General features: G+C 45.3%; 1 protein-coding gene across 1 annotated transcript; it reads left to right on the top strand.

Annotated features, from left to right (window-relative positions):
- The first annotated feature begins 1,200 nt into the window (after nucleotides 1-1,200).
- Nucleotides 1,201-14,758, top strand: LOC109876578 (extracellular matrix protein FRAS1-like). Its single transcript, XM_020468984.2, has 7 exons — nucleotides 1,201-1,276; nucleotides 1,347-1,506; nucleotides 3,532-3,648; nucleotides 6,751-6,917; nucleotides 9,774-9,979; nucleotides 11,683-11,829; nucleotides 11,975-14,758. Exons 1-7 carry the CDS (start codon nucleotides 1,201-1,203, stop codon nucleotides 12,653-12,655), a joined length of 1,554 nt encoding a protein of 517 aa, XP_020324573.2. The 3' UTR covers nucleotides 12,656-14,758.
- Nucleotides 14,759-16,184: the final 1,426 nt, after the last annotated feature.

The raw sequence follows: 16,184 nt of genomic DNA, 5'->3' as shown, positions 1-16,184 counted from the left end.
ATGCTTCACCGTAGGGATGGTGCCAGGTTTCCTACAGACGTGACACTTGGCATTCAGGCCTGCAGAGAATCTTGTTTCTCATGGTCTGAGAGTCTTTAGGTGCCTTTTAGCAAACTCCAAGTCGGCTGTCATGTGCCTTTTACTGAGGAGTGGCTTCCGTCTGGCCACTCTACAATAAAGGCCTATTTGGTGGAGTGCTGCAGAGATGGTTGTCCTTCTGGAAGGTTTTCCCATCTCCACAGAGGAACTCTAGAGCTCTGTCAGAGTGGCCATTGGGTTCTTGGTCACCTTCCTGACCATGGCCCTTCTCTTCCGATTGTTCAGTTTGGCCGGGCAGCCTGCTCTAGGAAAAAGTATAGTTGGTTCCAAAATTCTTCCATTTAAGAATGATGGAGGTCACTGTGTTCTTGGGGACTTTCAATGCTGCAGAATTGTTTGGGTACCCTTCCCCAGATCTGTGCATCGACACAATCCTCTCGGAGCTCTACGGACAATTCCTTTGACCTCATGGCTTTTTTTTTGTTCTGACATGCACTGTCAACTGTGGGGATCTTTTATAGACAGTTGTGTGCCTTTCCAAACCATGTCCAATCAATTGAATTTACCATAGATAGACTCCGAACAAGTTGTAGAAACATCTCAAGGATGATCAATGGAAACAGGATGCACCTGAGCTCCATTTCCAATCTCATAGCAAAGGGTCTGAATACTTATGTAAATGAGGTGTGTCTGTTTTCTGTTTTTAATAGTATCGGTAAAATGTCTTAAAACCTGTTTTCACTTTGTCATTATGGGGTATTGTGATGTCATTATGGGGTATTGTGATGTCATTATGGAGTATTGTGATGTCATTATGGGGTGTTGTGATGTCATTATGGGTTATTGTGATGTCATTATGGGATATTGTGATGTCATTATGGGGTGTTGTGATGTCATTATGGGGTATTATGATGTCATTATGGGGAATTGTGATGTCATTATGAGATATTGTTTGTAGATTGCTGAGGATTTTTTGGGGGTTTAATCAATTTTAGAATAAGGCTGTAACGTAACAAAATGTGGAAAAAGTCAAGGGGTCTGAATACTTTCCGATGACACTGTATGTGTTTGTCTCTGCTTCGTCAGGACAGTTTGTACCAGAGCACCACAGTAATTAGTATCTTATTACTTTTGTAGCATATCATTTTAAAATACATGTACATGTACCAGGTCAACAGTGGTCTCGACTCCATATTTTTGAAGGAGACCACTGTGTTGAGGTCTGATCCCGATTCCTGTGAGACCAGGTCAATAGTGGTCTGTAACACGATGACTAACCTGTAGTTTTCTCCCTCTTCCTCCTCCAGGCCACTTTGTCCAAGAACACCACACCCTGCCTGGCCACAAGTCCCACCTGATGGTCCCGGACCACCTGGGGGGGATAGAGTTCGACATGCAGCTCATCTGGAGCGCCCAGTCCTTTGATTCTCCCTACCAGCTCTGGAAAGCCACCTCCTCTTACAGCAGGTCAGTAAACAGACATACTGTTATATACAGTTATAGAAATAGATAAATACACTGCTCAAAAAAATAAAGGGAACACTAAATTATCACATCCTAGATCTGAATGAATGAAATATTCTTATTAAATACTATTTTCTTTACATAGTTGAATGTGCTGACAACAAAATCACACAAAAATTATCAATGGAAATCAAATATATCAACCCACGGATGTCTGGATTTGGAGTCACCTCCTGGACAGTCTGTGGTGTATGGAGCGAGACATGATGTCCCAGATGTGCTCAATTGGATTCAGGTCTGGGGAACGGGCGGGCCAGTCCATAGCATCAATGCCTTCCTCTTGCAGGAACTGCTGAAACACTCCAGCCACATGAGGTCTAGCATTGTCTTGCATTAGGAGGAACCCAGGGCCAACCGCACCAGCATATGGTCTCACAAGGGGTCTGAGGATCTCATCTCGGTACCTAATGGCAGTCAGGCTACCTCTGGCGAGCCAATGGAGGGCTGTGCAGCCCCCCAAAGAAATGCCACCCCACACCATGACTGACCCACCGACAAACCGGTCATGCTGGAGGATGTTGCAGGCAGCAGAACGTTCTCCACTGCGTCTCCAGACTCTGTCACGTCTGTCACATGTGCTAAGTGTGAACCTGCTTTCATCTGTGAAGAGCACAGGGTGCCAGTGGCGAAGAGCACAGGGTGCCAGTGGCGAATTTGCCAATCTTGGGGTTCTCTGGGAAAATGCCAAACGTCCTGCACGGTGTTGGGCTGTAAGCACAACCCCCACCTGTGGACCTCGGGCCCTCATACCACCCTCGTGTCTGTTTCTGACCGTTTGAGCAGACACATTCACATTTGTGGCCTGCTGGAGGTTATTTTGCAGGGCTCTGGCAGTGCTCCTCCTGCTCCTCCTTGCACAAAGGTGGAGGTAGCGGTCCTGCTGCTGGGTTGTTGCCCTCCTACAGCCTCCTCCACGTCTCCTGATGTACTGGCCTGTCTCCTGGTAGCGCCTCCATGCTCTGGACACTACGCTGATAGACACAGCAAACCTTCTTGCCACAGCTCGCATTGATGTGCCATCCTGGATGAGCTGCACTACCTGAGCCACTTGTGTGAGTTGTAGACTCCGTCTCATGCTACCACTAGAGTGAAAGCACCGCCAGCATTCAAAAGTGACCAAAACATCAGCCAGGAAGCATAGGAACTGAGAAGTGGTCTGTGGTCACCACCTGCAGAACCACTCCTTTATTGGGGGTGTCTTGCTAATTGCCTATAATTTCCACCTGTTGTCTATTCCATTTGCACAACAGCATGTGACATTTATTGTCAATCAGTGTTGCTTCCTAAGTGGACAGTTTGATTTCACAGAGGTGTGATTGACTTGGAGTTACATTGTGTTGTTTAAGTGTTCCCTTAATTGTTTTGAGAAGTGTATATATTTCAAGTCCTTTGTCTCTCCCTACCAGCTCTGGAGGGCCATTTGCTCTTACAGCTGGTCAGTAAGGGTTACTTGGTGGACAGACTTTTGTTCCAGCCCAACGCTAACTGCTTTCTCTACGTTCTGGAGAATTAGTGTCAGAGGGTTTGAATGTAGATCTCCTGGTCATCACAAAAAAAAATTGTAAGCTAAAGCCTAGGCATCAGCCTGTTCGCCTGCTAAGTTAAGCTAAAGCCTAGGTATCAGCCTGTTAGCCTGCTAAGTTAAGCTAAAGTCTAGGTATCAGCCTGTTAGCCTGCTAATAAAAGCCTAGGTATCAGCCTGTTCGCCTGCTAATTTAAGCTAAAGCCTAGGTATCAGCCTGTTAGCCTGCTAATAAAAGCCTAGGTATCAGCCTGTTAGCCTGCTAATAAAAGCCTAGGTATCAGCCTGTTAGCCTGCTAATAAAAGCCTAGGTATCAGCCTGTTCGCCTGCTAATTTAAGCTAAAGCCTAGGTATCAGCCTGGGGACCCAATGCAAGTCCTCATGTCTTATGAATGATCTATATTTACAAAGGGCTTCCCAAAAGTGTTTCCCTCTTGTGTTCCAGGAAGGACTACTCTGGTGAGTACACCGTGTTTCTGATCCCCTGTACCGTGCAGCCCACCCAGTCCTGGACCGACCCTGGAGACAAGCCTCTGTCCTGCACTGCCCACGCCCCAGAGAAGTATGTCCCTCCACAGCCACCATACATTACTTAGTGAGGGCCCCAGAGAAGTATGTCCCTCTACAGCCACCATACACTACTTAGTGAGGGCCCCAGAGAAGTATATCCCTCCACAGCCACCATACACTACTTACTGAGGGCCCCAGAGAAGTATGTCCCTCCACAGCCACCATACACTACTTAGTGAGGGCCCCAGAGAAGTATATCCCTCCACAGCCACCATACACTTCTTAGTGAGGGCCCCAGAGAAGTATGTCCCTCTACAGCCACCATACACTACTTAGTGAGGGCCCCAGAGAAGTATATCCCTCCACAGCCACCATACACTACTTAGTGAGGGCCCCAGAGAAGTATGTCCCTCTACAGCCACCATACACTACTTAGTGAGGGCCCCAGAGAAACTTAGTGAGGGCCCCAGAGAAGTATGTCCCTCCACAGCCACCATACACTACTTAGTGAGGGCCCCAGAGAAGTATGTCCCTCTACAGCCACCATACACTACTTAGTGAGGGCCCCAGAGAAGTATATCCCTCCACAGCCACCATACACTACTTAGTGAGGGCCCCAGAGAAGTATGTCCCTCTACAGCCACCATACACTACCTAGTGAGGGCCCCAGAGAAACTTAGTGAGGGCCCCAGAGAAGTATGTCCCTCCACAGCCACCATACACTACTTAGTGAGGGCCCCAGAGAAGTATATCCCCCCACAGCCACCATACACTACTTAGTGAGGGCCCCAGAGAAGTATGTCACCCCCCCAAAAAAATGATTATGGGAGGGGTTAGCTGAAGTATGGGACTGAAAAACTAAGAAAATATAAGTAATGCAAAAAAAAGATACTGTGTCCGTAAAATGTACACGACCGTTCAAAAGTTTGTGGACTTTGTGGAAAAGCACAAAAATATTGGTCCATTAAAATAACATCAAATTGATCAGAAATACAGTGTAGACATTGTTAATGTTGTAAATGACTATTGTTGCTGGAAACGGCTGAGTTTTAATGGAAGATCTACATAGACGCACAGAGGCCCATCATCAGCAACCATCACTCCTGCGTTCCAATGGCACGTTGTGTTAGCTAATCCAAGTTTATCATTTTAAAAGGCTAATTGATCATTAGAAAAGCCTTTTGCAATTTTGTTAGCACAGCTGAAAACTGTTGCTCTGATGCCATTGGAACTCAGGAGTGGATCAGGTTTCAAGGCAAGACCCAGATGCAGACCGTGTTTAAGTAACAATCTTTATTACAGCAACAGTGGCAAAGGTGCAGGACGGTAGGCAGGCTCAGGGTCAGGACAGGCAGAGTGGTCAGGCGGGCAGGTACAGGGTCAGGACAGGCAGAGTGGTCAGGCGGGCAGGTACAGGGTCAGGACAGGCAGAGGTCGGTAATCCAGAGGTGGGGCAAAGGTGCAGGACGGTAGGCAGGCTCAGGGTCAGGGGCAGGCAGAGTGGTCAGGCGGGCAGGTACAGGGTCAGGACAGGCAGAGGTCGGTAATCCAGAGGTGGGGCAAAGGTGCAGGACGGTAGGCAGGCTCAGGGTCAGGGGCAGGCAGAGTGGTCAGGCGGGCAGGTACAGGGTCAGGACAGGCAGAGGTCGGTAATCCAGAGGTGGGGCAAAGGTGCAGGACGGTAGGCAGGCTCAGGGTCAGGGGCAGGCAGAGTGGTCAGGCGGGCAGGTACAGGGTCAGGACAGGCAGAGGTCGGTAAATCCAGGAGGATGAGAAAAGAGAGGCTAGGGAAAAAGCAGGAACTGAGACATAAAAACACTGGTTGACTTGACAAACAAGACGAACTAGCAACAGACAAACAGAGAACACAGGCATAAATACACAGGGGATAATGGGGAAGATGGGCTACACCTGGAGGAGTGTGGAGACAAGCACAAAGACAAGTGAAACAGCTCAGGGTGTGACAGAGTGACGGTTCCTGATAATTGGCCTCTGTACGCCTATGTAGATATTCCATAAAACATCTCCGGTTTCCAGCTACGCAGTTTTTCTGATCAATTTGATGTTATTTTAATGGACAAAAAATATATATTTTCTTTCAAAAACAAGGACATTTCTAAGCGACCCCAAACTGTTGAACGTTAGTGTAGATTGCAGTGTTCCTCAAGGGTCCATCCTTGGACGTTTGTTATTTACTTATTGATTACCTTGCTTGCTCTCTGTCTGTAATAAGTTGAAACTAGAGTGTTTAAACCAGAATTCTAGGAATGGTTATGCTGCTCTACATATAGCAACCTGACTGGCTTGCCCCGCCCCAGGTTCCAGTTACCTATAGCCTTCGAGCAGACAAAACCTGTCCTCCCCCCCCAGGTTCCAGTTACCTATAGCCTTCCAGCAGACCAACCTGCCCTCACTCCCTCCCCCTCAGGTTCCAGTTACCTATAGCCTTCCAGCAGACCAACCTGTCCTCCTTCCCTCCCCCTCAGGTTCCAGTTACCTATAGCCTTCCAGCAGACCAACCTGTCCTCCCTCCCTCCCCCTCAGGTTCCAGTTACCTATAGCCTTCCAGCAGACCAACCTGCCCTCCCTCCCTCCCCCTCAGGTTCCAGTTACCTATAGCCTTCAGGCAGACCGCCCTGCCCTCCCTCCCTCCCCCTCAGGTTGCAGTTACCTATAGCCTTCCAGCAGACCAACCTGTCCTCCCCCCCCAGGTTCCAGTTACCTATAGCCTTCCAGCAGACCACCCTGTCCTCCCCCCCCCAGGTTCCAGTTACCTATAGCCTTCCAGCAGACCAACCTGTCCTCCCTCCCTCCCCCTCAGGTTCCAGTTACCTATAGCCTTCCAGCAGACCAACCTGCCCTCCCTCCCTCCCCCCCGGTTCCAGTTACCTATAGCCTTCCAGCAGACCAACCTGTCCTCCCTCCCTCCCCCTCAGGTTCCAGTTACCTATAGCCTTCCAGCAGACCAACCTGTCCTCCCTCCCTCCCCCCCAGGTTCCAGTTACCTATAGCCTTCCAGCAGACCAACCTGCCCCCCCCCCCCCAGGTTCCAGTTACCTATAGCCTTCCAGCAGACCACCCTGTCCTCCCCCCCAGGTTCCAGTTACCTATAGCCTTCCAGCAGACCAACCTGCCCTCCCTCCCTCCCCCTCAGGTTCCAGTTACCTATAGCCTTCCAGCAGACCAACCGGCCCGTCCCAGTGGTATACTCCCTCAACACTGAGTTTCAGCTGTGCAACAATGAGAATGTGTTCATGATGGACCCGGCCATCTCCGACATATCCATGGCTGAGTTGGACTACAAGGGAGCCTTCTCTATGGGTACAATGACTGTTCCACACATCACTGGGCAAACTCAAAGTGGGATCTTTAGTCTGAGAAAAGTTCACTCATTGAAACATGAATGTCATAGTAGTATGATAGGTGCTAATATTGAATATATATTGCAGTTCATTTATTGGCCCAACACTATAACCGCTAAGCTTCCTGCTTAATATATCATATATATTGCAGTTTGGTTACTGGCCCAACACTATAACCGCTAAGCTTCCTGCTTAATATATCATATATATTGCAGTTTGGTTACTGGCCCAACACTATAACCTCTAAGCTTCCTGCTTAATATATCATATATATTGCAGTTTGGTTACTGGCCCAACACTATAACCTCTAAGCTTCCTGCTTAATATATCATATATATTGCAGTTTGGTTACTGGCCCAACACTATAACCTCTAAGCTTCCTGCTTAATATATCATATATATTGCAGTTTGGTTACTGGCCCAACACTATAACCGCTAAGCTTCCTGCTTAATATATCATATATATTGCAGTTTGGTTACTGGCCCAACACTATAACCTCTAAGCTTCCTGCTTAATATATCATATATATTGCAGTTTGGTTACTGGCCCAATACTATAACCTCTAAGCTTCCTGCTTAATATATCATATATATTGCAGTTTGGTTACTGGCCCAACACTATAACCGCTAAGCTTCCTGCTTAATATATCATATATATTGCAGTTTGGTTACTGGCCCAACACTATAACCTCTAAGCTTCCTGCTTAATATATCATATATATTGCAGTTTGGTTACTGGCCCAACACTATAACCTCTAAGCTTCCTGCTTAATATAACATATATATTGCAGTTTGGTTACTGGCCCAACACTATAACCTCTAAGCTTCCTGCTTAATATATCATATATATTGCAGTTTGGTTACTGGCCCAACACTATAACCTCTAAGCTTCCTGCTTAATATATCATATATATTGCAGTTTGGTTACTGGCCCAACACTATAACCTCTAAGCTTCCTGCTTAATATATCATATATATTGCAGTTTGGTTACTGGCCCAACACTATAACCTCTAAGCTTCCTGCTTAATATATCATATATATAGCAGTTTGGTTACTGGCCCAACACTATAACCTCTAAGCTTCCTGCTTAATATATCATATATATTGCAGTTTGGTTACTGGCCCAACACTATAACCTCTAAGCTTCCTGCTTAATATATCATATATATTGCAGTTTGGTTACTGGCCCAACACTATAACCTCTAAGCTTCCTGCTTAATATATCATATATATTGCAGTTTGGTTACTGGCCCAACACTATAACCTCTAAGCTTCCTGCTTAATATATCATATATATTGCAGTTTGGTTACTGGCCCAACACTATAACCTCTAAGCTTCCTGCTTAATATATCATATATATTGCAGTTTGGTTACTGGCCCAACACTATAACCTCTAAGCTTCCTGCTTAATATATCATATATATTGCAGTTTGGTTACTGGCCCAACACTATAACCTCTAAGCTTCCTGCTTAATATATCATATATATTGCAGTTTGGTTACTGGCCCAACACTATAACCTCTAAGCTTCCTGCTTAATATATCATATATATTGCAGTTTGGTTACTGGCCCAACACTATAACCTCTAAGCTTCCTGCTTAATATATCATATATATTGCAGTTTGGTTACTGGCCCAACACTATAACCTCTAAGCTTCCTGCTTAATATATCATATATATTGCAGTTTGGTTACTGGCCCAACACTATAACCTCTAAGCTTCCTGCTTAATATATCATATATATTGCAGTTTGGTTACTGGCCCAACACTATAACCTCTAAGCTTCCTGCTTAATATATCATATATATTGCAGTTTGGTTACTGGCCCAACACTATAACCGCTAAGCTTCCTGCTTAATATATCATATATATTGCAGTTTGGTTACTGGCCCAACACTATAACCGCTAAGCTTCCTGCTTAATATATCATATATATTGCAGTTTGGTTACTGGCCCAACACTATAACCTCTAAGCTTCCTGCTTAATATATCATATATATTGCAGTTTGGTTACTGGCCCAACACTATAACCGCTAAGCTTCCTGCTTAATATATCATATATATTGCAGTTTGGTTAATGGCCCAACACTATAACCGCTAAGCTTCCTGCTTAATATATCATATATATTGCAGTTTGGTTACTGGCCCAACACTATAACCGCTAAGCTTCCTGCTTAATATATCATATATATTGCAGTTTGGTTACTGGCCCAACACTATAACCTCTAAGCTTCCTGCTTAATATATCATATATATTGCAGTTTGGTTACTGGCCCAACACTATAACCGCTAAGCTTCCTGCTTAATATATCATATATATTGCAGTTTGGTTACTGGCCCAACACTATAACCGCTAAGCTTCCTGCTTAATATATCATATATATTGCAGTTTGGTTACTGGCCCAACACTATAACCTCTAAGCTTCCTGCTTAATATATCATATATATTGCAGTTTGGTTACTGGCCCAACACTATAACCGCTAAGCTTCCTGCTTAATATATCATATATATTGCAGTTTGGTTACTGGCCCAACACTATAACCGCTAAGCTTCCTGCTTAATATATCATATATATTGCAGTTTGGTTACTGGCCCAACACTATAACCGCTAAGCTTCCTGCTTAATATATCATATATATTGCAGTAAATGTATTGTATATATTGAATACATTTCTTTGTATATATATATATATATATATATAAATATATATATATAGCCTGTTGTATGTAATGCATTTTTGCCACTTTGTATCATATTATATAATAAACCTTATGTATCACCTAACCTAGCATGTCTCTGGTGCCCCTACAGGCCAGACGCTGTACGGCAGAGTGCTGTGGAACCCAGAGCAGAACCTGAACTCAGCCTACAAGCTGCAGCTGGAGAAGGTGTACCTGTGTACGGGACGTGATGGATACGTACCTTTCTTCGACCCCACAGGGACTCTGTATAACGAGGGCCCTCAGTACGGCTGCATCCAGACCAACAAACACCTCAAACACAGGTTCCTGATTCTGGTACGGTTGGCTCCGGTTATTTAACTTCCATTGTCCTCCAATGTTGTTGTACTATTGTTCTGTGTTGTCTATTTTTTGCATTAGTGAAATGTACTCTGATAATCTGTTCAGTGTGACTGCAATGAAGACAACCTAGAATGTAACCTGGACTGTCGCTGCTTGTCGATTCCGTACATCCCATTTAGCAGACGCTTTCATCCAAACCGACTTGTATTAAAGACTGCGTACATTGTTCGTACGTTGTCTCTCTGGAACTTGAACCCACGACCGAGGCGTTGCTAGGCAAGGCTTTTGATTTGTCTGTGGTATGTCACCCAATGTGACCGCCCACCCATGTGATCGGACAAACTGGTCTTTTCACTTTTTCTCAGTGTGTAGTCATAGTTTTAAGAAATATATTCAAAGACTGTGAGCTATTCAAATAGGAGGAGTCTTATTGTTGTGCGAGTCAGGGCACTGGTATCGTAGCGTTGGATTGTTTACGCTAATGTTTACAATAATGGGAGTTCTGTTATGACCTGCTGGAAACTACAAGTTTACTGAAACTACTTTTGAGATTTAAACAACATTTGTATATTCCACATCCATAGCCGATGTAACTGCTTTTATCCACCCTGTTAGCATGTATGCTAGTGTTTATACGGTATATATGTAGATACTGTTAGCATGTATGCTAGTGTTTATACGGTATAGATGTAGATACTGTTAGCATGTATGCTAGTGTTTATACGGTATAGATTTAGATACTGTTAGCATGTATGCTAGTGTTTATACGGTATATATGTAGATACTGTTAGCATGTATGGCAGTGTTTATACGGTATAGATGTAGATACTGTTAGCATGTATGGCAGTGTTTATACGGTATAGATGTAGATACTGTTAGCATGTATGGCAGTGTTTATACGGTATAGATGTAGATACTGTTAGCATGTATGCTAGTGTTTATACGGTATATATGTAGATACTGTTAGCATGTATGGCAGTGTTTATACGGTATATATGTAGATACTGTTAGCATGTATGGCAGTGTTTATACGGTATATATGTAGATACTGTTAGCATGTATGCTAGTGTTCATACGGTATATATGTAGATACTGTTAGCATGTATGGCAGTGTTCATACGGTATAGATGTAGATACTGTTAGCATGTATGGAAGTGTTTATACGGTATAGATGTAGATACTGTTAGCATGTATGGCAGTGTTTATACGGTATATATGTAGATACTGTTAGCATGTATGCTAGTGTTTATACGGTATAGATGTAGATACGGTTAGCATGTATGGCAGTGTTTATACGGTATAGATGTAGATACTGTTAGCATGTATGCTAGTGTTTATACGGTATATATGTAGATACTGTTAGCATGTATGGCAGTGTTTATACGGTATAGATGTAGATACTGTTAGCATGTATGGCAGTGTTTATACGGTATAGATGTAGATACTGTTAACATGTATGCTAGTGTTTATACGGTATAGATGTAGATACTGTTAGCATGTATGGCAGTGTTTATACGGTATAGATGTAGATACTGTTAACATGTATGCTAGTGTTTATACGGTATAGATGTAGATACTGTTAGCATGTATGGCAGTGTTTATACGGTATAGATGTAGATACTGTTAGCATGTATGCTAATGTTTGATATATGGTGCAGATCGGTAATGACAGCGTTGTTGTAACGTTTCTTCTGCAGGATCGGAAGCAGCCTGAAGTCTGTGACAGGTTCTTCCATGATGTTCCCTTCGAGGCCAACTTTGCGTCGGATATCACCGAACTACAGACCATGACAGCCATGCCTGGTGTTGATGGTTTTACCATGAAGGTTGATGCCCTGTACAAGGTCAGTGGAGACCAAGACTTATCCACTGAACCATCATAATTTAATAAAAGGGACCTCTTTTGGCTTGTGAGTGATACTTTCAGAACTACTGGCTAAGTATACAAAGTACTGGATAATCTCTTTAACTCTCTCTCTTGATTGACAGGTGGAGGCGGGACATCAGTGGTACCTGCAGGTGATCTATGTGATTGGTCCAGAGTCCATCTCCGGCCCCAGGATCCAGCGTTATCTGACCCATAAGCTTGCACACAGCAGCGACATGGTGCGGGCTCGCAGGGACCTGACCAATCAGCTGAGGCAAAGCATCGCCTACAGCCGCGCTCGCCGGGACCTGGTGGACCAAAGCGGGCATCTCACCCTCGATGAGTCTCTGATCTATGATAACGAGGGCGACCAGACGAAGAATGGAACCAACATGAAGATTCTCCGACTCGAGGTCCCCGTTGCCTCCACATTTAACCCCCAGATGGGAGGATCTACGGGCGGGGGCGTGGCTGCGCTGACCCTGTTGGTCCTCGTCCTGCTGGGTTCTTTTTTACTCTTCAGGAAGTGCCGACGGTCGGCTGGAAAGAAGCCGTCCAAGATGGCGGAGGAGTACCCTCTGAACACCAAGGTAGAGGTCTATCTAGAGAAGACCCTGGAGAAGAACTTCAGCTCTAAACACTGCACAGTCAGGAACATCAACCTCAACATCAACCGGAATCACGACAACGTCAACTCTAAGGTCAACGGAGGGGCAAAGGTCAACGGAGCGGCGAAGGTCAAGCAGGTCAACCTGGAGGTCAAGCTCCACAACAACCTCGGCAACGACGGCACTGAGGTCTGAGGATCTCCCGCCTCCCTCCGGTGTTTCCCCTAGCTAGATTATTTTTCTAGACAGGGCGACAAAGGCCCCCCAAAAGTAAGACCCTGGTCCTCCTCCTCAACGTGTCAATTTATACCAGTAGAAGCAGCAGTTCTACACTCCACCTACTCATAGGGGAAACATTGTGAAAAATATCCTGAAATTAAGGAGTATTTAATGACAAATCTAAAATAAATCTGGTTTACAGTTCAGGAATAATATATTGTTCGTTAATGTTTTTTTATACGACCTTGATGTAAGATAAAACATTTTAAAAAATGTTACGCGTTTTTGACGGCCAGCTATGCAGCATTTATTCAAATCATTTCACACCTGGGCTACTTCAGGAATAGAGAAATGAGTGAACTATCGCATTAAACAGGATTCCGTTTTTCCTCGTTTAAAAAAAATGAATTGTCATCGTTGAACGACGACCATAGACTTTGGGATCAGTCAGGTGAAATCTGCTGCCTTGTTTTTCAACAACAACGCCAAACTGATCAATGTACGCTAGGTAGCTAACATCGCCAAACTGATCAATGTATGCTAGGTAGCTAACATCGCCAAACTGATCAATGTACGCTAGGTAGCTAACATCGGCAAAATGATCAATGTACGCTAGGTAGCTAACATCGGCAAAATGATCAATGTACGCTAGGTAGCTCAGGGACTTTTTCTGCAGATTGTCTTGAATAGTTTAAATAGTTCAGATATATCTCTGCTTGATCATTTCATTGCCACAACTGCTATGAAAGTATTCAACACACTAATGCCCCCAATCCTAACTGCACTTTCATTCATCATGCCGTCAATTCACAGAAGGAATGTTAGGATTCAGGCCCACGGTGAGTTATGATCTGTTGTCCACAACTGAAATAGTAGTGTGTTTATTATATACACTGAGTGTAGAGAACATTAGGGAACACCTTCCTAATGAGTGTCACCACCTTTTGCCCTCAGAACAGCCTCAATATGTTGGGGAATGGACTCTTCAAGGTTTCAAAAGCAGTGATGCTGGACCACAGGGATGGTGGACCACAGGGATGGTTAACCACAGGGATGGAGGACCCTGGATGCCCTTTGAGTGGTGAACCACAGGGATGGTGGACCACAGGGATGGTGGACCACAGGGATGGTGGGCAACAGGGATGGTGGACCACAGGGAGGGTTAACCACAGGGATGGTGGGCAACAGGGATGGTGGACCACAGGGATGGTGGACCCCAGGGATGCTGGACCACAGGGATGGTGGACCACAGAGATGGTGGGCAACAGGGATGGTGGACCACAGGGATGGTGGACCACAGGGATGGTGGACCACAGGGATGGTGGGCAACAGGGATGGTTAACCACAGGGATGGTGGACCACAGGGATGGTGGACCACAGGGATGGTGGGCAACAGGGATGGTTAACCACAGGGATGGTGGACCACAGGGATGGTGGACCACAGGGATGGTGGACCACAGGGATGGTGGGCAACAGGGATGGTGGGCAACAGGGATGGTGGACCACAGGGATGGTGGACCACAGGGATGGTGGACCACAGGGATGCTGGACCACAGGGATGCTGGACCACAGGGATGCTGGACCACAGGGATGCTGGACCCTGGATGTTCTTTGAGATGGGAAACTGTTGAGCGTCTAAAACCCAGCAGCGTTGTAGTTCTTGACACACTCAAACCGGTGTGGCCTGGCACCTATATTACCATCCCCCGTTCAAAGGAACTTAAATATTTTGTCTTGCCCATTCACCCTCTGAATAGCACACATACACTATCAATGTCTCAACTGTATCAAGACTTAAGTATGCTCCTTTAACCTGACTCCTCCCCTTTCATCTACACTGATTGAAGTGGATATAACATGTGACATCAATAGAGGATCATATCTTTCACCTGGATTCACCTGGTCAGTCTATATCATGGAAAGAGCAGGAGTTCCTAATGTTTTGTATGCACAGTGTATATTCAAGTGCAATTAGTACTACATGAACACAGACACACACTCTCTCTCTGTCGTCTCTGTCTCTGTCTCTGTCCCTCTCTCTCTCTCTGTCTCTGTCCCTCTCTCTCTCTCTGTCTCTCTCTCTCTCTCTCTTTCTCTCTCTCTCTGTCTCTCTTTCTTTCTCTCTCTCTCTCTCTCTCTCTCTCTCTCTCTCTCTCTCTCTGTCTCTCTTTCTCTCTCTCTCTCTCTCTCTCTGTCTCTGTCTCTCTCTCTTTCTCTGTCTCTCCCTCTCTCCCTCTCTCTCTGTCATAGAATGGTGTGCCTATCAAAAAAACATTTGGAAGTTGGGGAGATGACATTACGTTTTTGGTGCTATCATTGTGGAAATGATTCCAATGCTATTAATATGATGCCTGTATTTGGTGCCTTTTTAGTGATTAAAAACATTGAAACAGTTGATTGATTTCCGGTGTTCTCTGTAGTTTTGTGAGAATTCCAGTGTAGGATAAAACAGTAGTTAGACCAGTAGTAGGACCAGTAGTTAGACCAGGAGCAAGACCAGTAGTTAGACCAGTAGTTAGACCAGTAGCTAGACCAGTAGCTAGACCAGTAGTTAGACCAGTAGCTAGACCAGTAGCTAGACCAGTAGCTAGACCAGTAGCTAGAACAGTATATTGACCAGTAGCTTGACCAGTAGTTAGACCAGTAGCTAGACCAGTAGCTAGACCAGTAGCTAGACCAGTATATTGACCAGTAGCTTGACCAGTAGTTAGACCAGTAGCTAGACCAGTAGCTAGACCAGTAGTTAGACCAGTATTTAGACTAGTAGTTAGACCAGTAGTTAAACATACCTTCCCCCTACACCTCAAACATACCTTCCCCCCTACACCTCAAACATACCTTCCCCCCTACACCTCAAACATACCTTCCCCCCTACACCTCAAACATACCTTCCCCCTACACCTCAAACATAACTTCCCCCTACACCTCAAACATAACTTCCCCCCTACACCTCAAACATAACTTCCCCCCTACACCTCAAACATAACCTTCCCCCCTACACCTCAAACATAACTTCCCCCCTACACCTCAAACATAACCTCCCCCCCTACACCTCAAACATACCTTCCCCCCTACACCTCAAACATAACCTTCCCCCCCTACACCTCAAACATAACCCCCCCCCTACACCTCAAACATACCTTCCCCCCCTACACCTCAAACATACCTTCCCCCCTACACATCAAACATAACTTCCCCCCTACACCTCAACATAACCTCCCCCCCTACACCTCAAACATACCTTCCCCCCTACACCTCAAACATAACCTTCCCCCCCTACACCTCAAACATAACCCCCCCCCTACACACCTCAAACATAACCCCCCCTACACCTCAAACATAACCCCCCCCTACACCTCAACATACCTTCCCCCCTACACCTCAAACATACCTTCCCCCCTACACCTCAAACATAACTTCCCCCCTACACCTCAAACATAACTTCCCCCATCCACCTCAAACATACCTTCCCCCCTACACCTCAAACATACCTTCCCCCCTACAC

Source organism: Oncorhynchus kisutch, linkage group LG3, assembly GCF_002021735.2.
Source record: "Oncorhynchus kisutch isolate 150728-3 linkage group LG3, Okis_V2, whole genome shotgun sequence".
Classification (NCBI taxonomy): domain Eukaryota; kingdom Metazoa; phylum Chordata; class Actinopteri; order Salmoniformes; family Salmonidae; genus Oncorhynchus; species Oncorhynchus kisutch.
This window is presented reverse-complemented; position numbering and strand designations above follow the sequence as displayed.